This window comes from Macaca thibetana, chromosome 20, assembly GCF_024542745.1.
Source record: "Macaca thibetana thibetana isolate TM-01 chromosome 20, ASM2454274v1, whole genome shotgun sequence".
Lineage (NCBI taxonomy): Eukaryota > Metazoa > Chordata > Mammalia > Primates > Cercopithecidae > Macaca > Macaca thibetana.
Genome location: NC_065597.1, coordinates 64,940,026 through 64,964,804, shown reverse-complemented (window position 1 = coordinate 64,964,804; position 24,779 = coordinate 64,940,026). Strand labels below are relative to the sequence as shown.

Below are 24,779 nucleotides of genomic sequence, written 5' to 3'. Positions count from 1 at the left end.
AACCAACATGGGGACCCAAGAGGTGGACACAACAGCTGACCATCAGACCTAGGTAGACACTGGGGTTGTGGGGGCTAAGGAGAGATGCCTCGTTTAGAGAACACTGCTTAACAGTGATGTAGATTAGGGTCTACGGGACATGGGGTTTTTTGGGGTGATGAAAATGTTTGGAAATTAGACTGTGGTGATGGGTGTACAACCTTGTAAATATACTAAAAACCAATGAATTAAATACTTTAAAGAGGTGAATTTTGAATTCATAGTATATGAAATCTATCTCAATTTTAAAATTTATTTTAAATTTTGTTTTAAAGATCTAAGGACAAATTTAGGAAGCAGAGACAGCAGCGTATATAAAGGCCAGGGGCCAAGCAGGAACATGGGGTTCAGGGTGAGTGGCCTTGGATGGCCTCAGATGTCCATATGCACAGCCTGACCCTGCGGCCGGCCTGTCCATACAGGGCCCTCAGGCCCCTGGAGGTGGCTTCAAGAAGTTAATGGAGAAAACCATGGCATCAGGGAGGAATTCCAACTCAAGGCCTCTTGGGCCCCTGGAAAATGCTTTCACTGGGATAATATTTTCTCACCACTGTTTTCAGGGCTGGGGTCGGAGGCTGTAACCTCAGGTGCTCATAGGGCCAGGCAAAGCTGAGAAATAAGTCAACTGAGTAGGTGAGGGCTGAAGCTCACCCACAGGCAACTCCCTGCAACTCCAGCCCATTCTTCCGGCTCTAACAGATTTCCAAAAGAAGCCAGCAGGCCGGGCACAGTAGCTCATGCCTGGAATCCCAGCACCTTGGGAGGCCAAGGCAAGAGGATCACTTGAGGCCGGAGCCTGAGACCAACCTGGGCAACTAGAGAGACCCCATCTCCACAAAGAACAACAACAACAAAAATAGCCGGTGTGGTGGTACATGCCTGTAATCCCAGCTACTCAGAAGGCTGAGGCGGGAGGATCACTTGAACCCAGGAGCTCGAGGCTGCTGTGAACTATGATCATGCCACTGCACTCCCGGCAGGACCACAGACTTAGACGTTGTCTTTAAAACAAACAAACAAACAAGCCAGCAATCATATTTTTAAAACCTACTTTAGTGAAGTAAAATTCACATCCCACAAAATTAACCATTTTAAAGTGAACAATTCAGTGGCATGAAGGGAACAATTCACACTGTTGTCCCCAACGTTTCCATCACTCCAAAGCAAAACCCTGTACCTCTTGGGCAGTTTCACCCCATTCTCCCCGCTCCTCCCAGATCCTGGCAGCCACCAATCTGCCTCTGTCTCAGTGTGTTAATCTATTCTAAGCAATTCAGATTTTCAATGTAATCTTTTCTTTTTCTTTCTTTTTTTCAGACAGAGTCTCGCTCTGTCGCCCAGGCTGGAGTGCAGTGGTGCAATCTTGACTCACTGCAACCTCCTGGGTTCAAGCGATTCTCATGCCTCAGCCTCCCGAGCAGTGGGGATTACAGGTGCACGCCACCACGCCTGACTAATTTTTGTATTTTTAGTAGAGACAGGGTTTCACCATGTTGGCCAGGCTGGTGTTTAACTCCTAGCCTCAAGTGATCTGCCCACCTCAGCCTTCCAAAGTGCTGGGATTACAGGTGTGAGCCACCACGCCCGGCCTAATGTGATCTTTTCTAATTGTAAATATTAAATTCAAATGAATGTAAAATATCTCCCTGGCCGACAAGAGCATGCCTGAGGCTTGGAGTCAGTTGGCTGACTGTCACTTTGCAATTTTTATTCTAAAGTATGTTAAAGTCCAGGGGAGAAATACATCTGTATTTTAATGCAGGGAATCCATGAACATGATTTGTGGCTATCTCTGAGTCATCTCAGAAGCCGGCTTGCTCCTGTCATGAGTGAAGGGTGAGCAGGGGGCCATGGAACCCCCAAGGCTGGGCTCCACATGAAGAGGACTCCTCAGGGCTGAAGAAAGTCCCCTGGACCCTTTTTAAAATCACATTTCGCTTTACTCTCTCAAGTTTCCTTGCTTCAGTCATTGCTTATATGTTTATTGTCTTCTCCCTAAGTAAAATGTCAGCTCCAGGAAGACAGGGACCAAGCCTATCTGGTTTTCTCTGTGGCCCCTAGAAATGTGCTTGGCACACAAAGGTCCTTGAAAATGTTTGTTGGTTTAATGAACAAATGAATGAGCAAAAGAATAAACCAGTGGTTCTCAAAGAGGTGGGTGATCTGGAGTGTCCCCCAGCAATGTCTGGAGACATTTTGGTTGTCACAATGGGGGCTGTACCGGCATCTACAGGATAAGGCCAGGGATGGTGCAAAGCATCCTATGATGCACAGGACAGCCCCATAATAGAGAATGACCTGGCCCCAAATGGCAAAAGTGCTAACCTTGAAATAAATGAATGATTAAATATTTGGCCGGATGCGGTGGCTCACGCCCTGAATCCCCAGCACTTTGGGAGGCTGAGGCGGGTGGATCGCTTGAGGTCAGGAGTTCGAGACCAGCCTGCGCAACACAGTGAATCCCCATCTCTACTAAAAATACAAAACGTAGCCAGGCATGGTGATACATGCCTGTAATCCCAGCTACTCAGGACGCTGAAGCAGGAGAATCACTTGAACCTGGGAGGCAAAGGTTGCAGTGAGCCGAGGTTGTGCCACTGTACTCTGGCCTGGGTGACAGAGCAACACTGTCTCAAAAATAAAAAAATAAAAGAACTAAATATTCCAGGTCCATGCAGTCAAGCTGCTGTCTAAGATAAAACATCAAAGAACCTGACCAATGTCCTCTCCCAAATGTCTTCCCAGATTATGTGGGTCACAGGTCAGCAGAAATCACCCCTCAGTGATTTTATTTTATTTTATTTTTGAGACAGAGTTTCATTTTGTTGCCCAGGCTGGAGTACAGTGGCACAATCTCGGCTCACTGCCATCTCCACCTCCTGGGTTCAAGCAATTCTCCTGCCTCAACCTCCTGAATAGCTGGGATTACAGGCGCCTGCCACCACGTCCAGGTGATTTTTGTATTTTAGTAGAGACAGGGTTTCACCATGTTGCCCAGGCTGGTCTTGAACTCCTGAGCTCAGGCAACCCACCTGTCTTGGCCTCCCAAAGTGCACGGATTACAGACATGAGCCACCGCACCCAGCCCTTCAGTGATTTTATTGTGGGCGCAGCTTATGCAACAATTTCATGTGAACAAGAAATATAAATAAGAGGAAGTTAAACTGCCTTAGATGTAAGGAGTTAATTTCAAAATATGTAATTCTGTGCCCTAATCAAAGAGAACCGAAATCTGTCTAGTTCCCTGATTCTGTGGGTTATTTTCCTTCGTAATCATGAACCTTCCTTAAAATTAAACAATCAGCTCTTGATGGGACCTGCTTATGTGTCATATTTCTATAATTTCAAAATAGATTTTAAAGAGCTGGTGACAATACAATACAACTTTGTTCCCAAAAGCTCAGGGGACAGGGGTTTGGATAAGGGGTCCTCACTCATCGAGGTGAGCAGAACTCCTGGAAAATCAACAAAGAAAAGCTAAACGTCTTCTCCTTAGTGTGTGGGAGCGTGATGTGGTGTGTGCATGTCTGTGCATGGGTGCCAGTTAGAGATGTACTAATGTTGATTTTAGAGGATGAGTGCCCACCAAGGCGTCATCAATACCATCACCTGTACCCTCTCCTTCCTTGCCCTTACACCTCCGGCTTCTCTTGGTCAATGTCACAAACAGAAGTGTTAGAAGGTGCTTTCAGTTCCCTCAAATACAAATTTCACTTATCCAAATCCAAACCCCAGACAGAGAGGGGATAATCTAAATCAGAGATCTCAACCAGGGGCAATCTGGCTGCGAGGGCACACTTGGTCACGTCAGGAGACATGTTTAGTTGTCACAGCTGAGGAGTTGGAAGCTACTGGCATGTAGTGGGTGGGGGCCAGAGGTGCTGCCCAGCATCCTTGGATGCACAGGACATCCCTACAACATAGAATGATCTGCCTCAAATATCCACAGTGCCAAGGCTGTGAAGCTGCTCTAAAGAGTGGTCAATTCTGCATTAGCATTTACAGGAGGAAAATATAAAGTACTCCCCAGGGTGAGCCGAAGATGGAAGCCCTGAATCTGCCGTTCTCACGGCAAAGCTCATGCTGAGTGTCTTGCCCTGAGAGTATCTGCACACAATGTAATGCAAGATATGGAGTCTAGAGCCCAATTCTAAGGGTTCAAATCTCCTCTTTTTTCTTTTTAGAGGTGGGGTCTTGCTATGTTGTCAAAGCTGGACTCGAACTCCTGAACTGAAGCCATCCTTCCACCTCAGCCTCCTTAGTAACTGGGATTACAGGGGCACGCCACTGTGTCAGGCTCAAATGCCCTCCTTGAAGTGAACAGGTATGTGACATTGAGCAAGTCACTCAACTCTCTCTCTTAGCCTGTCTTTTTAACCTTGACTTTGAGAAAATAAGAGTGCCTAGGTTTGTAATGAAGACGAAATGAATTACGCTAAATAAAAAACCCGGAATAGTGCTTGCATACAGTAAGTGCTGGGGAAGTGTTTGCTATTGTTATTTTTCATTCAACGTAAGTTCCCCCCAAACAGCAGCCAACAATTTCAACGGGGGCTTACGTTCAGGACTGCTGTTGTATCCAATGGCAGATAAAGTGACTGCTGAAGACTTCTTGAAAGACAAAACTTACTTTGATGGGCTAGTTAGGGATTTTCAGGGGTGATTTTTACTTTACATATTTGCCTGAAGACCTGGGCCCACTAACATGTGACTTCCTGTAGCGTCTGAGACCACAGGACAATGATCTTCTCAAAATGACATTCACTAGGCTCAACAAGGACCAACCAAGAAATACTACCCAGACTGGGTACAGTGCCTCACACCTTTAATCCCAGCACTTTGGGAGGCCAAGGCAGGAGGATCACTTGAGGCTAGAGTTTGAGACCCTGTCTCTACAATAAAATAAAATAAAATAAAATTAGTAGGGCGCAGTAGTGCATGCTTGTATTCCCAGCTACTGAGGAGGCTGAGAAGGGAGGACTGCTTGAGCTCAGGAGGTTGAGGCTGCAGTGAGCCATGATTACACCGCTGCACTCCAGCCTGGGCAACAGAGCGAGACCTTATACCCCCACAATTCCGCAAAAGAAAAAGAAACACTGGCCAGACGCCACACACAAAACCAGCTCTGACAACTGGGACCAAAATTAGATCTAAGAAATCTGTCTGTGGCAGGAAGACACTCTCCTACTTTGGGAGGGAATTCATGGGAGCCCATGACCTTTGGGTTCAGAGGAATTCTGTGAAAACAGTGCCTTGAAAGCATAAAATAACTTTCCATAGGAAGACAGTTTCCAACTCCAGGGAGAACCCCAGAGTGACGGGGTGAGCTGAGAACATGCCTCTGCACAGCCCAGGATGTGGAAGTCACACTCTTGATCAGAATAACAGGTGCCACTTATGAAACCCACAAGGGGCATCGGGAGCCCTGCCAGGTCCCCTAAACACATTGTTCACCTCATTTAATCATCTTTTTACAACCTTACAGTATAGCCAACATCATCCCCATTTTACAGAAGAGAAAACTGGGGACCCAGAAGGTGCGGTGGTCACTGTTCAAATTCAAGGTCACTGTGAGTCAAGGGTTAACATCAGGCTTGGGCTGATGAGGGCCTGCCTGGGAATGACCCTGGCCTCCCATAGCACAGAGGCTCCACGAGGACTGTGGTATCTGCCACCCACTGCCACTGCACTGGAGGGACTGAGTTGGCCAGCAGGCCTTGGGTCTGGGTAAACAGAGTCATAGAAAAGGTTGGTGGGAAACGGAGGCTACAGCTTCTATGATTGAAGGTAACCCACAGTGCTTTGGCTCTCGCCTGTGGCAGCCAGACACAATTCTTGTAGTGGTAGAGCAAAAGGAGCTATGTGGGTGCAGGGCCTAGATCTCCCAATGAGCTCAAGATGCTCTATCTCTGCCTTCCTATAGAGCTGAGAAAACACAGTTTTATATCAAAGCCTATTTGCATCTGCCAGCTTGGGCCCAGAACTGTACTGTGGGGGTGCAGGCACTTGGCTAGGGAGTGGTAGAATCAAGACCCAGGTCCGTCTGACCTAAAGCCCAGGCTCCTCCTGCATCCCAAGGCAGCTGGAAACCCACAACACTCACTCACTCACAGCTGGTCTGAAACACGGCATGGCTAAAACAGAGTTACCATAAGGCCCAGCAATTCCACTCCTAGGTATGTGCCCAAGAGAACCCAAAATGTATGCCCCCAAAAAACATTCATAGCAACATTATTCATAACAACACAAAAGCAGAAACAACTCAAATGCCCATCAACCTATGAATGGATAAACCAAAGTGGTATGTCCACACAATGGGTGATTATTTGACCATCAAAAGGAATGAAATAATGATAAACACCAAAACCAGGATGAACCTGGAAAATGTGCTAAGTGAAAGAAGCCGGACAAAAAGCCACATATTATACAAAACAGGTGTCACCTAGACTGGGCTAAGGGATACCCAGATCGCATCTGGGTCTGTGAAGGTGTTTCTGGGAAAAAAAATTAGCATTTGAATTGGCGGACTGAGAAAAGAAGCTCTACCCTCATGCAGTGGCTCAGGGCTGTAATCCCAGCACTTTGAGGGGCCAAGGCGGGAGGATCACTTGAGCTCTGGAGCTCAAGACCAGCCTGGGCAACATAGTGAGACCCCATTTCTACAAAAAAATAGAAAAATTAGCCAGGCGTGGTGGTGCATGCCTGTAGTCCCAGCTACTCAGGGGGCTGAGGCAGGAGTATCAATTGAGCCTGGGAGGTGGAGGTTGCAGTGAGTTGAGATCACACCATAGTACTCCAGCCTGAGTGACAGAGCAAGACCCTGTCTCAAAAAGAAAAAAAAGAAAAGAAAAGAAAAGGAAAAAGAAGGCCCACCCTTCCCAGTCCGGATGGGCATTATCCAATCCTTTGAGGGCCTGAATACGACAACAAAGAAAGGAAGAGGGAATTTCCTCTCCCTGCTTAAGCTGGGATAGCCATCCCCATCTCCTCTGAGACATCACACCTCCTGGCTTTGGGGCCTCTGGAGTCAGACTAGGACTTACATGTTGGATCCTCTGTTCTGGGGCTTTCAGATTCAGACTGAGACACTGTAGGCTCCCCTGGTTCCCAGGCCTTCGGGCTAGGATGGGTTGTATGCCACCAGCGTTCCTTGGTCTGCTGCTTGTGGATGGCAGACCGTGGGACTTCTCAGCCTCCATAGTGGCATGAATTAATCCCTCAACATAAACCTCTTTCTACATATTTGTAGATATCCCATTGGTTTTGTTTCTTTGGAGATCCCTGACTAACCCAGATTTCATTTACACGAAATGTCCGGAATAGGCAAATTCATAGGAACAGAAAGTAGATTAGTGGTTCTCAGGGGCTTGGGGAAGGGGAAAATGGGTAGGGACTGTTTAATGGGTACAGGGTTCCCATTTGGCACAGTGAAAAACTTTTGGAACTACATAGTAGTAATGGAAGTACAACCTTGTGAATGTACCAAAACCAAGACCGAATCGTACACTTTTAAAGAATAAATTGGTGGAATGTGAATTATATTTCTTTTTATTTGTTTGTTTCATTTTGTCTTGGAGACAAGGTCTTGCTCTGTGATGTGATAATGGCTCACTGCAGCCTCCACCTCCCAGGCTCAAGCAATCTTCCTACCTCAGCCTCCCAAGTAGCCGGGACTACAGGTGTGTGCCACCATGTCTGGCTACTTTTTGCATTTTTTGTAGATACGGGGCTTTGCCATGTTGCCCAGGCTGGTCTCAAAACTCCTGGCCTCAGCAATCCATCTGCCTCAGCCTCCCAAAGTGCTGGAATTACAGGCGTGAGCCACAATGCCTGGCCATAAATTATATTAAACACACACACACGTACAAACACACACACGCACACTGACATTCTAAAAGCAAAGGAAACAAAAGTACAAATATACCACTTTGGGAAGCCAAGGCGGGCAAATCACGAGGTCAGGAGATTGAGACCATCCTGGCTAACACTGTGAAACCCTTTCGCTATTAAAAATACAAAAAATTAGCCGGGCGTGCTGGCAGGTACCTGTAGTCCCAGCTACTTGGGAGGCTGAGGCAGGAGAATGGTGTGAACCCGGGAGGCAGAACTTGCAGTGAGCCGAGATCACGCCACTGCACTCCAGCCTCAGGGATAGAGCAAGACTCCATATAAAAAATAAATAAATAAATAAAGTACAAATAGGCAAATGGAATTACATTAAACCTAAAAACTTTTGTGCATTGGAAGACACAATCAACAGAATAAAAAGGCAGCCTATAGAATAAGAGAAAATGTTAATATCCAGAATAAAGAACTCAACAACAAAAATCCAATAACCTGATTTTAAAAATGGGCAAGAGACTTGAATAGACATTTCTCCAAACGTGATATACAAATGGACATGTAGCACATGAAAAAATGCTCAGCATCATTAACCATTAGGGATATGCCAATCTAAACCACAATGAAATAACATAGTTATCACACCCATGAGGATGGTCACTATCAAAAACACAGACAATAACAATGTTGGCAAGGATATGGAGAAACTAGAACCTTGTACAGTGTCGGTAAGATTGTAAAATGGTGCAACTTATGTGGAAAACGGTATGGTAGTTCCTCAAAAAATTCAAAATAGAACTACCATAGGATCCAGCAATCTCACTTTTGGGTATATGGCCAAAAGAAATGAAAGCAGAGTCTCAAAGAGAGATTTGCATAACCACGTTCATTGCAGTACTATTCACAATAGCAAGAGGTACAAGCATACCCCAGTGGATGAATGGGTAAATAAAACATAGTTTATTCATATCATGGCATTATTATCCAGCCTTAAAAAGAAACGAAATTCTGGCACATTTTACAACACGGGTGACCCTTGAGGACATTATGCTAAGTGAAGTAAGCCAGTCAAAAAAGGACAAACACTGTATGATTCTACTTTTATGGGGTCCCTAGAGTAGTCAAATGCATACAGACAGAAAGGAGAATGGTATTTACCAGGGGCTGGGGGAAGGAGAGTTGTTAAACGGTACAGAGTTTCAGTTTTGCGAGATGAAAACGCTCTGTTTCACAACAATGTGACTATACTTAAACTACTAAACTGTATAATTTAAAATGACTAAGATGGAATTTTATGCGTGGGTTTTTTTTTCTTTTTTTAAATCACAGTTTTTAAAGTTGAAGAAAAGTAAAAGAAATAAAAAGTTTGTCCACCGGGGAAAAACACACACAGCAAGGCTAATGTTTCCTCTATGTGCCCAGCTCTGTTGTGGAATTACACCCTCCACTTATCCTGCAAGATGCGACGTACTCCCCAGGGCCCCCCACCACAACACTGCACCTCACTGACCTGGAACCAGGGACAGAAACAGCAGAGACCAGAGCTCCATCCCCAGGGCTTAGCCCAGCACCTGCCCCGGCAGATGCTGGATAAATATTTACTAAATAAACTGTATAGTAACCGCGTGGTGAAGTCAGGCTGATACAATTATCCCCATTTTACAGACTGGCCAATGGAGGCCCAGCAAAGCAAGGTGACCTGTCCAAAAATCATAAAGCCAGAAAGTGGTTAAGGAAGAGATGAACCCAATGTCCCAGACTCCTGTGACAGGCCCCCTTCCACAGCATCACCTCCTTTCGATGTCAACCTGGAATCCATTTCAACAAGGGATTTACAAATAACCATTTTCACTCTGCACTAGTGATTCGTAACTTTTGTGGATCATGGGCCCATTTGATAATCCAATTAATGTTTGGAGCCTTTGGGAGGTCAAGGCAGAGAGATCGCTTGAGTCCAGGAGTTCAAGATCAGCCTGGGCAACACAGCAAGACCCTGTCTTATAAACAAACAAACAAAGTTTGGATCCTTTTCCTAAAACAACACACATATGAAACTTAGATAATAGTTTTCAGAGGTTTCCTGAACGCCTGAAGCCCATCTGTAGACCTCAGTTAAGAATTCCTTTCTAGGCTGGGCACAGTGGCTCACGCCTGTAATCCCAGCACTTTGGGAGGCTAAGGTACGAGGATCATGCAAGATAAGGAGTTCGAGACCAGCCTGACCAACATGAGGAAACCCTGTCTCTACTACAAATACAAAATTAGCCAGCATGGTGGCACATACCTGTAATCCCAGCTACTCAGGAGGCTGAGGCAGGAGAATCACTTGAACTCGGGAGGCGGAGGTTGCAGTGAGCCGAGATCATACCACGGCACTCCAGCCTGGGCAAAAAGAGAGAAACTCCATCTCCAAAAAAAAAAAAAAAAAAATTCCCTTTCTACACTGCTATCCAAGTAAGTTAATTTGTTCTCAGGATTTTAGAGCCATCTCTACATTCCTATGCATCAGAATCATCTGGGGGTGCTATTTAAATTTATGTTTCTAGGCCCATCCCCTGTGAATCTGGTTAAATAAGTCCAGGGCCAGACCTAGGAATCTGCATTAGGCACACCGAGGATTCTGGGATGGGTGGCTCTCAAACATACCCACCTGGATTCATGAACTGCTGCCTCCCAGATCTCTGATTACAGCCCTAGTGGCTTCTCCAGCTCCTGGCCTCTCCTCCCAGCTGTCCACTGGCTACTAGAATGTTCCAACACAGCCTAACAAGGACCACTCTGAACTCAACATCTTTCCTCCAAAAGTGCTTCTTCACCTGAGTCACCAGACCACCAGCCTGAGCGTCACCCTGATGATTCCCGTCCCCACCCTACATCTTGACCATCAGCAAGGTGGGCGGGTTCTACCTCCCCTGTGCCTCTGGGCCCCTTTCCTCCATCATCCCTGCCAGTGCCTTGGTCTGATCTCCTACCCTCCTTCTACCCGAACAACCCAGCCTCCATCCTGCAATCCTCATATCACTGCCCTGAGCAAAATCCTTCCACGGTGACTGAACTCTGGAACTGCCCTGCCCAATGCCACAGTCATATGTGGCTATTTACATTCAATTTGATTAAAGTAAATAATATCGAAACATCAGTCGCCCTGGCCACATTTCAGCTGTTCAGTCACCACAGGTGGCTGGGGCCACCGTGCTGCACAGCACAGGTAAAGGCACAGCCCCATCCTCTAGAACGTTCAGTGGACAATGCACCTCCAGAGCTTGGAGCTTGGTTGCTGAGCGCTGCAGGGTCTGGCCCCAATCTCCACTCAGGCCACTCACCAGCACCTGGGTCTTGAGCCACACGGAACCATCCTAAACTCATGACCTTCCCTCCAGGCCTCCCCATGGTATATCTACCCCTCCCAGCCTAACCAACTCCTACCCCACCTGTGGGTCCCAGCTTAGCTGTTTCCTCCTCCTCTGGCCAGGGTAAGAGCCCCAGCTTCTGCCTATCCCCGCATTTAAAATACTGAGCTCTGGCTAGACGCGGTGGCTGACACCTGTAATCTCAGCACTGTGGGAGGCCAAAGCACGCAGATCACCTGAGATCAGGAGTTTGAGACCAGCCTGGCCAATATGGTAAAACCCCATCTCTACTAAAACAAAACAAAACAAAGAAAAAAAAACACACCAATTAGCCAAGCGTGGTGGCGTGCACCTGTAGTCCCAGCTACTTGGGAGACTGAAGCAGGAGAATTGCTTGAACCCAGGAGGCAGAGGTTGCAATGAGCCTAGTTTGCACCACTGTGCTCCAGTGTGGGTGACAGAGCGAGACTCCATCTCAAAAACAAAAACAAAAACAAAACAAAACAAAACACAAATACTGAGTTGTAACAGCCACCGGTATGCCTACTCCCACCCCACAAATCAGTGGTTTTCAACCGGGGGCAAGTTTGCCCCATAGAGGATATTTGGCAATGCCTGAGACTTTATGGATGGGCTGCTACTGGCATCTGGTGAATAGAGGCCAGGGATGCTGCTCAACATCCTATGGTGCACAGGACACTCCCTATAGCAAAGAAGTATCTGGCCTAAAACGTCAGGAGTGCTGAGATTAAGCAACCCTGCCCTAGATTGCGCAACCCGTAAAGGCAGGAGTGGAGTCCTGAACTCTGCATATCCCCAGCCACTAGCCCAGAGTTGGGCATACAGGAGATGCTCAATAGAGATTGAACACATATGAGTTCAGATGTTCTAGAAGATTCTTTACCCAGGATTCCAGTTCTCCTGCAGTGTCTTCCCTTAAAGACAATCACTGGCCATTATGGTGGGATGAATAATAGCCTCTGAAAATATCCAGGTCTTGGATGGGTGCAGTGGCTCATACCTATAATCCCAGGGCTTTGAGAGGCTGACGCAGGAAGAGTACTTGAGGCTGGAAGTTCCAGATCAGCCTGGACAGCATAGCAAGACCCCATTTCTACAAAATTAAATTTTTAAAAAATTAGCCAGGGGTGGTGGCAACCCTTATAGTCCTAGCTACTTGGGAGGCTGAGGCAGGAGGATCTCTTGAACCCAAAAGTTTGAGGTTCCAGTAAGCCATAATTGTACCACTGCACTATAGCCTCGGCAACAGAGTAAAACCCTGTCTCAAAAAAAAGAAATCCAGGTTCTAATCCTCAGAAATTGTGAAGGCTACCTTATATGACACAAGGGACTTTGCAGATGTAATTTAATTAAGAATTTTTTTTGTAGCCTCTGCCTCCTGGGTTCAAGTGATTCTCCTTCCCCAACCTCCTGAGTGGCTGAGATTACAGGTCGTGCCACTATACCTGGCAATTTTTTTTTTTTTTTTTTTTTGAGACGGAGTCTCACTCTGTCTCCCAGGCTGGAGTGCAGTGGCCGGATCTCGGCTCACTGCAAGCTCTGCCTCCCGGGTTCATGCCATTCTCCTGCCTCAGCCTCCTGAGTAGCTGGGACTACAGGCGCCCGCCACCTCGCCTGGCTAGTTTTTTGTATTTTTAAGTAGAGACGGGGTTTCACCATGTTAGCCAGGATGGTCTCGATCTCCTGACCTCATGATCCACCCATCTCGGCCTCCCAAAGTGCTGGCTTGAGCCACCGCGCCCGGCCTACCTGGCTAATTTTTATAGCTTTTGGTACAGACAGGGTTTCACCATGTTGGCCAGGTTGGTCACAAAATTCTAACCTCAAGTGATCTGCCCGCCTTGGATTCCCAAAGTGCTGGGATTATTTATGGATGTGAGTCACTGCACTCAGCATATAATTAAGGATCTTGAGATGCAAAGGTTATCCTAGATGATCTGGGTGGACCCTAAATGCCATCACAACAGTCCTTACAAGAAAAAGGCACAGGGAAACTTCTCTCTCTCTCTCTCTCTCACACACACACACACACACACACACACACACACACATATCACCTGACCATGGAACAGAGAGAGATCTGAACATGCTATAATGTTGGCCTTGAAGGTGGAGGAACAGGCCACAAGCCACAGAATGCCAGCAGCCACCAAAAGCTGGAAAAGGCAAAGAATAGATTTTCCCCTAGTTCTTCCAAAGGGAGTATGGCCTTGCTGCCACCTTGGTTTCAGCCCAGAAACACTGACTGTGGACTTTTGGCCTCCAGAACTGCAGGAGAATAAACTTCTTTGGTCTTAAGCCAAGATGATAATGGTAATTTGTTCTAGCGGTCATAGAAAACTAATACAGTCTATTCCTTTCCGGGGTTTATTAGAGAGTTTAATATTAAAAACAGAGACTTAACAAGGAATGGCATTTAGGTGCCAAGGCCCATTCCATGCCTACTGGCTCTGATAGCTGGAAGGAGAGATAGGGCTGAACTGGGTGGGTGAGTGAAGCTGAGCCGTGGGTGTTTCTAGAAGGGGCTGCCGCCTGGGCCATCGGTAACCACGTTCACGGGTCACTCCTCATGCTTTGGTCCTGCCACCTTCTGGGATGCTAGAGGTCTCAGGCAGTTAAGTGACTTGACCCAGGACTAGCCTGTCTAACTAGACTCAGCAGGGATAGGAATAAAACTCCAAGCCGTCTTCCACGTGTCCAGTCCACTGCCAAGCTTGCTCCCCTCTAGCCTCAGTGGCTTTCTCTGATCTTACAACATAGCCCCAGGGCCTTTGGGCTTGCTGCTCCTTCAGCTTGGAACACTCTTTCTCTGGAGTCTCCCATGGCTGGCCGCTTCTCATCATTCAGGTCTCAGCTCAAATGTCACCTCCTCAGAGAGGCCCTCCAATGGCTGCACTAAGGCAAGTGGCCTTCTCTAGTTACCTTCTCTTTCATCACAGGGCTGAATTTCTTCTCACATTCAATTATCTCATTAATCTCTTTGCCTGTTCAACATCAGCTCCACCCCTTCTTCCTGCTTCTCCCAATGCAGGCTCCAGGAGGGCAGGGACCTTTTCTGATGTGTTCACAGATACGTCCCCAGACCCAGGCCTGGCACACAGTAGGTGCTCAATATATTTTGAATGAATGAGTAAATGAATGAATTTGCAGCTTTGGGGAACGCCTGACACAAGCTCCATCCCAACACACCTGATCTTGGCTTTCCTAAAGGCCAGCTCCTCCTCGTTTCCAAAGTCCAGGGACACATCCTCCGTATCGTCCACCAGGGCCTGGGGGGACAGCAAGGGCAGGTGGCAGGCCCAAGCGCGGTGCACACCCCGACCCCACCCGCCCTGTCCTCCTGGGCTTGGACTCCATTCGCACCCCACTGGGTTCCCAAGTGGACCCTCGGAGCTGGCGGGGCCCCTCCGCTGCGGCCGCAGTGGCAAAGCCCTCTCCACCCTCCCGACCACCGGGTGCAGCCCAGCCCCAGGCCCCGGCGCATCCCTCCTCCTCCTCCCGGCTTCTCCAGCGCTCCAGTAGGCTCCTCTCGTCCCCGCCCCACCTCCAGCCCCAGCATCCCCGTGGCCCTACCTGCTTCATAACCCTCCCAGGAGCCCACCTGGCGCCCAGGCCCAGGGCTCCAGCTCTACCCGTCGCCGGTGAAGGGCTCGGACGCCGGGCGGGCGGATGCGGGCAGCGGGCGGTGGACGCTGAGGGTCTGGGCCTGCGCCCTGTGGGGCCGCCTCAGCGCAGGTTCTCGGGTGGGGCGGGGCGCTCGGGGCCCAGGGCGCAGTCGCGGGCTGGGGAGGGGGCTTGGCGCGCCGCGGACGCGCCGGGGAGAGAAGGCGGCGGCAGGGAGGGAACAGCCTGGGGAACTGCGGACAGAGATACTGGGAGGAATGGGAGTGGGGCGGGGGGCGGTGGGGGTAGGCTGCGTCAGCGAATGGTGTGGACAGCGCATAAACGTGAATGGAGTGAATGATAAGGCAAGGAATGAATGTCAGTGGTGGGCAGCCACATTCAGGGTTGGGAGAAATCCTGTGTTTCCCAACAGTCTCTGCGCGCAAGAAATTCCCAGGAACCTTGTGAAAAGCAGATTCTCAGGCCCGGCCCAGGGGATGTGGAAGGCCTGGAGTGGGGCCCTAGAATCTGCCTTCCCCGCCCCGCCCCGCCCCGCCACCAAAAAGAAAGAAAGAAAAGGGCCTCGCTGTCGCCCAGGCTGGAGAGCAATGGTGCCATCATAGCTCACTGTGCCCTCAAATTCCTGGGCTCAAGCAATCCTCCCGCCTCAGCCTCCCGAATAGCTGGGACCACAGGCTGCACCACTACACCTGGCTAATTTTTTATTTTTTTGTAGAGAGGAGGGTCTCACTATGTTGCCCAGGCTAGTCTTGAACACCTAGGTTCAAGCCATCCTCCTACCTCAGCCTCCTAGTGTTCGATTACAGGAGTGGGTCACCACACCCAGCCTCATCTGCCTTTTAAGGGGTGATGCTGCTGCAGTCACAGCTTCAGAACCACAATGAGATCTGCGTGCATCGCCATGCCAGGCACTTATTAAACACAAAATTATTAGTAGTATTAATATTATGATTGACAGTAATAGTAGTGTTTCTTGATGTGGAAGTCTTCCTGGGTAACTCCCCGGAAAGAAAACTTATTACCTGAGGGTTTTCCTGGCCCAGGACACAGTGACTCTCCTCTCCTGTGTGCCCTCTCCCTGTCCTGAACCCCCACCCACGGGCAGAGGTCTGAGCATCAGGATGCCAAAGCCACTGGTCCTGCCCTTTGCCTCGCGCCATGGGCAATAGGTACATGTACCCCGCCCCTGGTGACTCCAAAGTGGGCCCCTGGGCCACAAGCCCCTGACACATTTTCCCCACTGCTGGTCTCCATGGGCGGAGGCGGAGGCAGGAGCTGCCTCATCTCTGATCCTGGGCCTGGGTTCCAGGATTTCTGCCCTCCACCCCCACCCCAATTCCCTAAGCTGACCCCACAAGAGGCCTGCCAGGTGTGTGTGCAGGGAGAGTGCTTTCTCCTATGCCATCTCTCTCTTTTTTTTTTTTTTTTTTTTTTTTTTTTTTGAGATGGAGTTTCCCTCTTGTTGCCCAGGCTGGAGTGCAATGGTGCGATCTCTGCTCACTGCAACCCCTGCCTCCCGGGTTCCTGTAATTCTCTTGCCTCAGCTTCCCAAGTAGTGAGATTACAGCTGCCTGCCACCAACCCGGGTAATGTCTGTATTTTGTATTTTTAGTAGAGAGGGGGTTTCACCATGTTGGCCAGGCTGGTCTCCAACTCTTGACCTCAGGTGATCCACCCACCTTGGCCTCCCAAAGAGCTGGGATTATAAGCATGAGCCACTGCACCCAGCCTCTACTATGCCATCTTTGGGAACCAACATTTAAATATATATAAATTTAATAAATTTAAATTTAAATATATAAATATATATTTTAAATATATTTATATATTTTAAATAAATATATTTATATATATTTTCATAAAAATATTTATATATAATATATTTTACATATATTTTTATAAAAAATATTTTAATAAAAATATTTATATATAAATTTTTTAAAATAAATATATATACATATATATATATATTTGCCAAACTCTGCTGCAATTTGGGTAGCTTCTAAAAGACCCACTGCCCGGATTGTGTTATGGACCAATTAAATCAGGCTCTCTGGGGATGGAACCCTATCCCAGTGCTTTTAAAGCTCCCAGGTGTTGGGCTGCAAGGTAAAGAACCAGTGATGTAAATGAGTGCTTCTGACCCCTCAATCTGCAAACAAATCACCTGGAGTTGGCTTAGAAGCTGGATGCTGACTCAGGGGTCTGGGGGTCTGGGCAGGCCCTGAGATCCTGCATTTCTTTCTTTCTCTGTCTTTCTTTCTCTCTTTCTTTTCTTTTCTTTTTTTTCTTTCCTCTCTTTCTTTCTTTCTTTTCTTTCTTTTTTGAGATGGAGTCAGTGGCTAAATCTTGGCTCACTGCAACCTCCACCTCGCGGGTTCAAGTGGTTCTCCTGACTCAGCCTCTCAAGTAGCTGGGACTACAGGCACGTACCACCACGCCTGGCTAATTTTTGTATTTTAGTAGAGACAGGGTTCCACCATGTTGACCAGGCTGGTCTCGACCTCAAGTGATCCACCTGTCTCAGCCTCCCGAAGGGCTGGAATTACAGGTGTGAGCCACCGCATCCGGCTAAGATCCTGCATTTCTTTTTTTTTTTTTTTTTTTTGAGACGGGGTCTCACTCTGTCGCCCAGGCTGGAGTGCAGTGGCTGGATCTCAGCTCACTGCAAGTTCCACCTCCCCGGTTTACGCCATTCTCCTGCCTCAGCCTCCCAAGTAGCTGGGACTACAGGTGCCCGCCACCTCGCCCGGCTAGTTTTTTGTATTTTTTTTAGTAGAGACGGGGTTTCACCGTGTTAGCCAGGATGGTCTCGATCTCCTGACCTCGTGATCTGCCTGTCTCGGCCTCCCAAAGTGCTGGGATTACAGGCTTGAGCCACCGCGCCCGGCCAAGATCCTGCATTTCTAAGAGCCCCTGTGAGAAGCTGATGCTGCTGCTCCCTGGACCACCCTTTGAATTGAAAAGATCTAAACCACCAAGGCCTGGTTTTCTAGAAAGGCCTGTGGGCTCTTCCTGTCCAGAAGGGTGAACGGAGAGGCCCACTCCCAGCCAGGCCCCAGCAGCCTTAGAGGGGATGTTGGGAGGAAGGAGGCAGGAGGGCAGCTGGAGGGAAGAAGCCGTTGCAGAACATTTAGGGGCTTTTTCTCTGACCCTAAGAATCACCAGCTGTTGGTGTCTGTTGAGTTGGGGCTCCTGGAGTCATGGGAAAACCCCCTTGGAATCCCCACTCAAGACCAACTGTCATTCTCAGCCACTGGGTTGGAGAGTCCTCCAGAAATATCCACAGCTCCTGCCATCTGGAGGTGGCTCTAAAAATTCAGAGTCACTTCTCTCCCTCCTAACCTGTCCACATGGGGCAGAGGGCTGAAGATACAGGTGCTGGGGCCACCTGTGAAACCCTGTTATTCCCTCATCGGAAGAAAGCACCCTCCCTTTACACATGGTCCAGACGGCCCTCTGCGGGGTCAGCTTCCTGAATCTGGGGCGTGGGCAGAGGGCCTGAGGATTGCACAGAGAACTCTTCATTGGTTTTAAAACTGGTTGCAGCAGAGACCCCTTGTTGAAAGGTAGATTTTAGGCTGGGCACAGTGGCTCACACCTGTAATCCCAGCACTTTGGGAGGCCGAGGTGGGTAGATCACTTGAAGTCAGGAGTTCGAGATCAGCCCAGCCAATATGGCGAAACCCCGTCTCTACTAAAAATACAAAAATTAGCCGGGCATTGTGGCGCAAGCCTGTAATCCCAGCTACTCAGGAGGCTGAGGCAGGAGAATTGCTTGAACATGGTAGGTGGAGGTTGTGGTGAGCTGTGATTGTACCACTGCCCTCCAGCCTGGGCTACAGAGTGAGACTCAGTCTCAAAAAAAAAAAAAAAAGGGGAGGGGGTAGATTTTAGGATCTCACTCTAGGTTTTCTGAACCTCCAGGGTTGGGGATTGGGGGTCTGCCTTAATAAGAGCCACAGAGACGGCTTGGAAGCCCAGTCTTTGGGGAACACTGACCCTCTCCCCTCCCCCAGCCCCCATTGGTCTTGGCCCCTGAAGGATTTGGGGAGCAGACCTGCGAGAAGCAACCCCGGTTCTGATCCTTGCAGCTGGGCTTGGGACCCTGAAGCCAGAACAACCCCAGGGAAGGAGATACAGGCTCAGGTAGCCACTGGCCTCTGGATGACCTTGGAGGTCAACACCTGGAGTCTGCAGGCTTTGCTGGGGAGGGGGCAGGTCGCCTTAAGCAGGGGACTTCACCTCTCTGGCCTCGGTCTCCACATCTGTAAAGTGGGGCCATACTTTCCCCCTACCCGGCAAGGATAATGAAGGACTAGAGAAACCATGTCAAATGCCCTTCTCAGAACAGGGGCTCAGGAAACAGCGGCCTTGTTGATGGTGACTTGGGGCCATCAGCAGAGGGATCTCGGGTCAGGAGCCCCCGTGAGCCAGCAACACACAGGACAGGAGCCTTGTGTCAGGGGCCTCTGCTGGGGATATCTGTCTTCCCGGCAGAACAGAGCTGGCCTTTCCTGAGTGGCTCCTGTTGACATCATACTGCATGCCCCCGGGACAAAGGGCACCTGGACAGAGATACACACACAGTCTTTCTCTCCAGTGACCCCAGGAGTCCTGGACCAGGAGGCGGAGGCTTGGGTTTGAATTCTGGCAAACACAGGTCAGGGTGCTGGAGCCCAGAGGCTGGAGAACATTCGGCCAGGGGAGGAAGACGACGTCAGTCCAGCAGAACCATGGCAGGCTGTAAGACACGCAGAGTGTTTGACTCTTTCGCTGTGAGCAAAGGGCAGTTGGCATAGAAGGTCAGTGGGGAGTGGAAGGAGTTTGACTACATCTGGGGCTTGAAAAGGCCCAAGCTGCACTCCGTGTCCCCACCAGGCAGGATGGAAGTGGCAGCCCTCAGACCTGTCATACCAAAGCCAGCAGTTGCTCATCACCCTCAGCCCAGCATTGCTATGGATGGCACGCCTTACAATCCCACTGGCCCCTAAGATCTATACCCGACTCCCTGGCATCTGACGATGACCCTGTCATTTCTCCCCAGGTAGGGTTGCCAGATCTAGCAAATAAAAATAAGGAAACTCAGGCAGGGCATGGTGGCTCATGCCTGTAATTCCAACACTGACCCTCTTTAGGCTAACATTCTAGTTGCAGACAGATACATACAGCCAAGTGAAAAAACAGCAAACCAGAGCTTGTCAAAAGTGCACTAAATGCCCCATGCAAAGCTGTGCTGTCTAATCCAGGAGCCACAAGTCATTACTGAGCCCTGGCAATGGGGTGAGGCTGGATGGAGATGAGCTGTCAGGGCAAAGTACACACCAGAGATTGAAGACTTGGTCAGAATAAAAGGCTGGGCACGGTGGCTCACGCCTGTAATCCCAGCACTTTGGGAGGCTGAGGCAGGTGGATCACCTGAGGTCAGTAGTTCGATACCAGCCTGACCAATATGATGAAACCCCGCCTCTACTAAAAATACAAAAATCAGCCAGGTGTGATGGCGGGCACCTGTAGTTCCAGCTACTCGGGAAGCTGAGACAGGAGAATTTCTTCAACCCGGGAGGCAGAGGTTCCAGTGAGCTGAGATCGTGTCATTGCACTCCAACATGGGCAACAGAGTGAGACTCTGTCTCAAAAAAAAAAAGCAAAACAAAAAACCAAAAAACATGGTAGGAATAAAAGAATGTAAAATAATAATATTGAAATCATGTTTTAATTGTTTACATGCGATAATGATAATCTTTTGGACATAGTGGATTGAAGAGAATGTATTATTATAATTAACAGCCTGGGCAACATAGTGAGATTCTGTCTTTACAAAAAAATAATAATTTAAAAAAAAAATTAGCCTGGCATGGTGGTACATGCCTGTGGTCCCAGCTACTCAGGAGGCTGAGGCGAGAGGATCACTTGAGCTGGGGAGTTAGAGACAAGCCTGAGCAACATAGCAAAACCCTGTCTCTATAAGAAATACAAAAATTAGCCTGGCATGGTGGCATGTGCCTATAGTCTCAGCTGCTGAAGAGCTGAGGAGGGAGGATCATTTGAGCCCAGGAGGTCAATGCACAATGAGCCGTGATTGCACCACTGCACTTCAGTCTGGGTGACAGAGTGAAAGCCTGTCAAAATTAAAATAAACGGCCAGGCACAGTGGCTCACGCCTGTAATCCCAGCACTTTGGGAGGCCGAGGCGGGTGGATCACTTGAGATCAGGAGTTCGAGACCAGCCTGGCCAACACGGTGAAACCCCCGTCTCTACTAAAAAATACAAAAATTAGCCAGGTGTGGTTGTGCACACCTGTAATTCCAGCTACTGTGGAGGCTGAGGCAGGAGAATTGCTTGAACCCAGGAGGCGGAAGCTTCAGTGAGCCAAGAGCACGCCACTGCACTCCAGCCTGGGGGACAAAGCAAATACATTTTACTTTTTTTTTTTTTTTTTTTTAGCGTTGGGGGTCTCACTATGTTGCCCAGGCTGGTCTCAAAATCCTGGGCTCAGGTGATCCTCTCACCTCAGCCTCCTGTATAGTTAGGACCATAGGCACATGACACTATGCCTAGCTTATTTCATTTTATTTATTTATTTATTTTGAGACAGAGTCTTGCTCTGTGAGTGGCACCGTCTCACTGCAACCTCCGCCTCCCGAGTTCAAGCGATTTCCTGCCTCAGCCTCCTGAGTAGCTGGGATTACAGGCACCCACCACCACGCCCAGCTAATTTTTATATTTTTAATAGAGAGGGGGTTTCGCCACATTAGCCAAGCTGGTCTGGAACTTCTGACCTCAAGTGATCCTCCTGTCTCGGCATCCCCAAATGTTTGGATTACAGGCGTCAGCCACCGTGCCTGGCCTGCTAATTTTATTTTGTGTAGAGACAGGGCTCCAGAAGCACAGATAGGGGAAATTCCGGACCAGGGAACAAAAGGGACAGCCAAGTTTTGATGTGACCCGCCTGGCCTCCCGAGCAACACACCGTCTCGCCAGCGCAATGGAAAAGTCAGCAAACAGGCCAGAGAAGGCCTCTTGTCACTCAAGTGCCTGGACAAGAGACAGAAATGTCAGGTCAACAGGGCCTTCTCTGCGGCCGGCCGGGGTGGGGAGTAGTGGCTGTTACCCAATGGGCAGGATGGGCCCTGGACCTCTGCCTCCTGTTGGAGCAGCCAAAGGTTAGCAGGCCTCTCCCATCAGGGCAGAGCTGGGGAGATCATGATGCTGGTGGTTCCCCCAGCAGCCGGGGGGTCTGAAGTGTCCCCACTAGAGGCCCTGTTTCATCAGGACCTTCTGGTAGTTCCCACTCCTCCCTGTGCCACTCATCAGGCTCTGACCACACTGGCCAGACTCCAAGGTTTTCAGAAACTTCCAGGCCCCTTCCTGGCTCAGGGCCTGTGCTCCTGCTGATTCCCCAGCCAGGAGTGCCCTTCTCCTCCTGGTTTTCTCAGGGCTAAAAATACGAGGTCTCCCCTCAAGGGGCCTTCGCTGAAGCCCAGCTCATGTCCCACCCAGTTTCTCAGTCCCTCTTGAGGGTCTGGGATGTAGACTGTGGCCCGACATGTTTGTTTCCTTTCTAGCACTTTCTACAATCTCTAATACTCTCGCTTTCTTATTAGTTTGGTGAGATTACCCTCCCCATGCCTCCACTAGGGTACTGTCTCCATAAGGGCAGGCGCTTCTTCTGTTCATAGAGCGTGGGGCCAGGTGCACGGCTGGCGCTCCACAAGCCGTCAGTGAGTGGGTGAACAAAGGGATGAGCGACTCAGGACACGCGCCTGGCAGCCAATCTCCACAGAGTCCCCTCATGAGGACTTTACAATTCAGGGGACACAGAGGCCTGGATTATGGCCTCCCAAGGAGGGTCTGGCCTCAATCTAGTTCTCTCTCTCTCTCTCTCTCTCTCTCACACACACACACACACATACACACACGCACACACACCACCTTTCAGCACAGGCCCACCTGCCCCCATCCCCTCCCGAAATGCCCTGCCACATGTGTCAACGTGGAGGACGCATTTAAGACATGAGGCCGGGAGCCCAAAGTAGCCGCTGTAGCATGGAGGCAGGTCTGCGAGCCAGCAGGCAGGCTGCCATCATTTACGGGAAATGCGCTGCTGAGGAGAAAGGGTGGTAGGTTGTTTAGCCCACTCCTGGCCGCTGTCCAGACTGGGTCAGGAAGCTTTGCTCTGTGCCAGCATCACCCACGCAGGCTCAGTTCCTCCCCATACAGCTTGTCCAGAGATCCACAAGGCAAGCCGGGAAGTCACTGCCCATCTCTCTGCTTCCTATGTATCCAAAGCAACAACAACAAAAACCAAAATAGCAGTTTGTGGACTCAGATGCTTTGCAGTCAGCATGCTTTGAAGCTCAGCTCTGCCTCTTCTCAGTCGGGAGATAAATAGCTTGGACAAGTCACTAAACCTCTCTGAACCTCAGTTTTCTCCAGTATGAAATGAGAATCATGACTTGCTTTTAAGGGCTGTTGGATGGAATGCAGGAGCTATTTTGTTTGTTTTTTGAGATGGGGGTCTCACTGTCACCCAGGCTGGAGTGCAGTACTGCAATCATAGCTCTGTACAGCCTCCAATTCCTGGGCTCAGGCAATCCTCCTGCCTTAGCCCCCCTAGTAGCTGGGACTACAGGTGTACACCCCACTCCCAGGTAATTTTTTATTTCTCGTAGAGACAAGGTCTTGCTATGTTGCGCAGGGTGGTCTGGAACAGACTCAAGTGATCCTCCTGCCTCAGCCTCCCAAAGTGCTAGGAGTACAGGCATGAGCCACTGTGCCTGGCTAGGAGTTAATGTTTTATCACATACTCAGCATACTGCATGCACATAGTAACTGTTTGCTAAATAAATTATGTCAATCCACCTTTATTTCCACTCCAGGAGGTAGGTGAAGTGCATGACATGATACCCATTTTACAGATCAGGTGATTGAGGCTCAGAGAGGTTTTGAAGCAGGTGTAAACAGCAAACCAGTGGTAGACCCATGAGTAGATATCAGGTCTCCACCTGCTCCCTGCTCATAGCTTTTCCCATCACACAAAACTGGGGTGCACGGTCCCTGCCAAACCTTTAACCCAAGGTTGCAAAGTGCCTGCCCAAGGGTCAACTCTGGGTTCCAGACATGTTTGGGTTGGACCTGCATAGTTTAAAAAAAAAAAAAAAAAAAAAAAAGGCAGAGTTCATGGAGTTAATGGCCAGGATTGGAAAATTGGGACCAGGTGTGGTAGCTCACGCCAGTAATTTCAGCACTTTGGGAGGCCAAGGCAGGAGGATCTCTTGAAGCCAGTTCAAGACCAGCCTGGGAAACAAAGCGAGACCTCATATCTATAAAATAAAAAATAAAAATACTAACCAGGCGGGGCATGGTGGCCTGTGTCTGCAGTCCCTGATACTTGGGAGGCTGCAGTGGGATCGCTTGAGCCCTGGAGTTCAAGCCTGCAGTGAGCTGTGATAACATCACTGCTCTCCAGCCTGGGTGATAGAGTGAGACCCCGTCTCTTTAAAAAAAGGAAAGAAAAGAAAAGAGAAATCAGATGTCACTTTTTTTTTGAAGTCTGTATTTCTGTTTTTTCTTAAGGAAGCTCAGGTGACATGGAGCCTGAATTCCCTGTGGTGGGAGCTGAGCGGTGCTATTCCCCCTTAGATGGGGTTGCAGAGTCAAGCTCACCACCCCCAGAGACCGGTGTGCTCACTTCATTCTCTGTCTGCTGCTGGTGAGTTTGCCATTGCTCCTTAAAACCTACTGTTGTAGCCTGGGCATGGTGGCTCATGGCTATAATCCCAGCACTTTGGGAGGCCAAGACAGACAGATTACCTGAGGTCAGAAGTTTGAGACCAGCCTGGCCAACATAGTGAAACCCTGTCTCTACTAAAAATATAAAAATTAGCTGGTTGTGGTGG

General features: G+C 49.1%; 1 protein-coding gene across 2 annotated transcripts in view; it reads right to left on the bottom strand.

Annotated features, from left to right (window-relative positions):
- TVP23A (trans-golgi network vesicle protein 23 homolog A) overlaps positions 1 to 15,018 on the bottom strand; it is a 52,472-nt gene extending 37,454 nt beyond the window's left edge. Inside the window, exons 1-2 of one of the 2 annotated variants that reach the window (XM_050774550.1) lie at positions 14,826 to 15,018; positions 14,442 to 14,521 (exon numbers count right to left, since the gene is read on the bottom strand). In XM_050774550.1, coding sequence (XP_050630507.1) covers positions 14,442 to 14,521; positions 14,826 to 14,834 — 89 coding nt within the window. In that variant the 5' untranslated portion in view covers positions 14,835 to 15,018. The remainder of the gene's footprint in view (positions 1 to 14,441; positions 14,522 to 14,825) is intronic. The other variant, XM_050774549.1, reaches the window with a different exon arrangement.
- Positions 15,019 to 24,779: the final 9,761 nt, after the last annotated feature.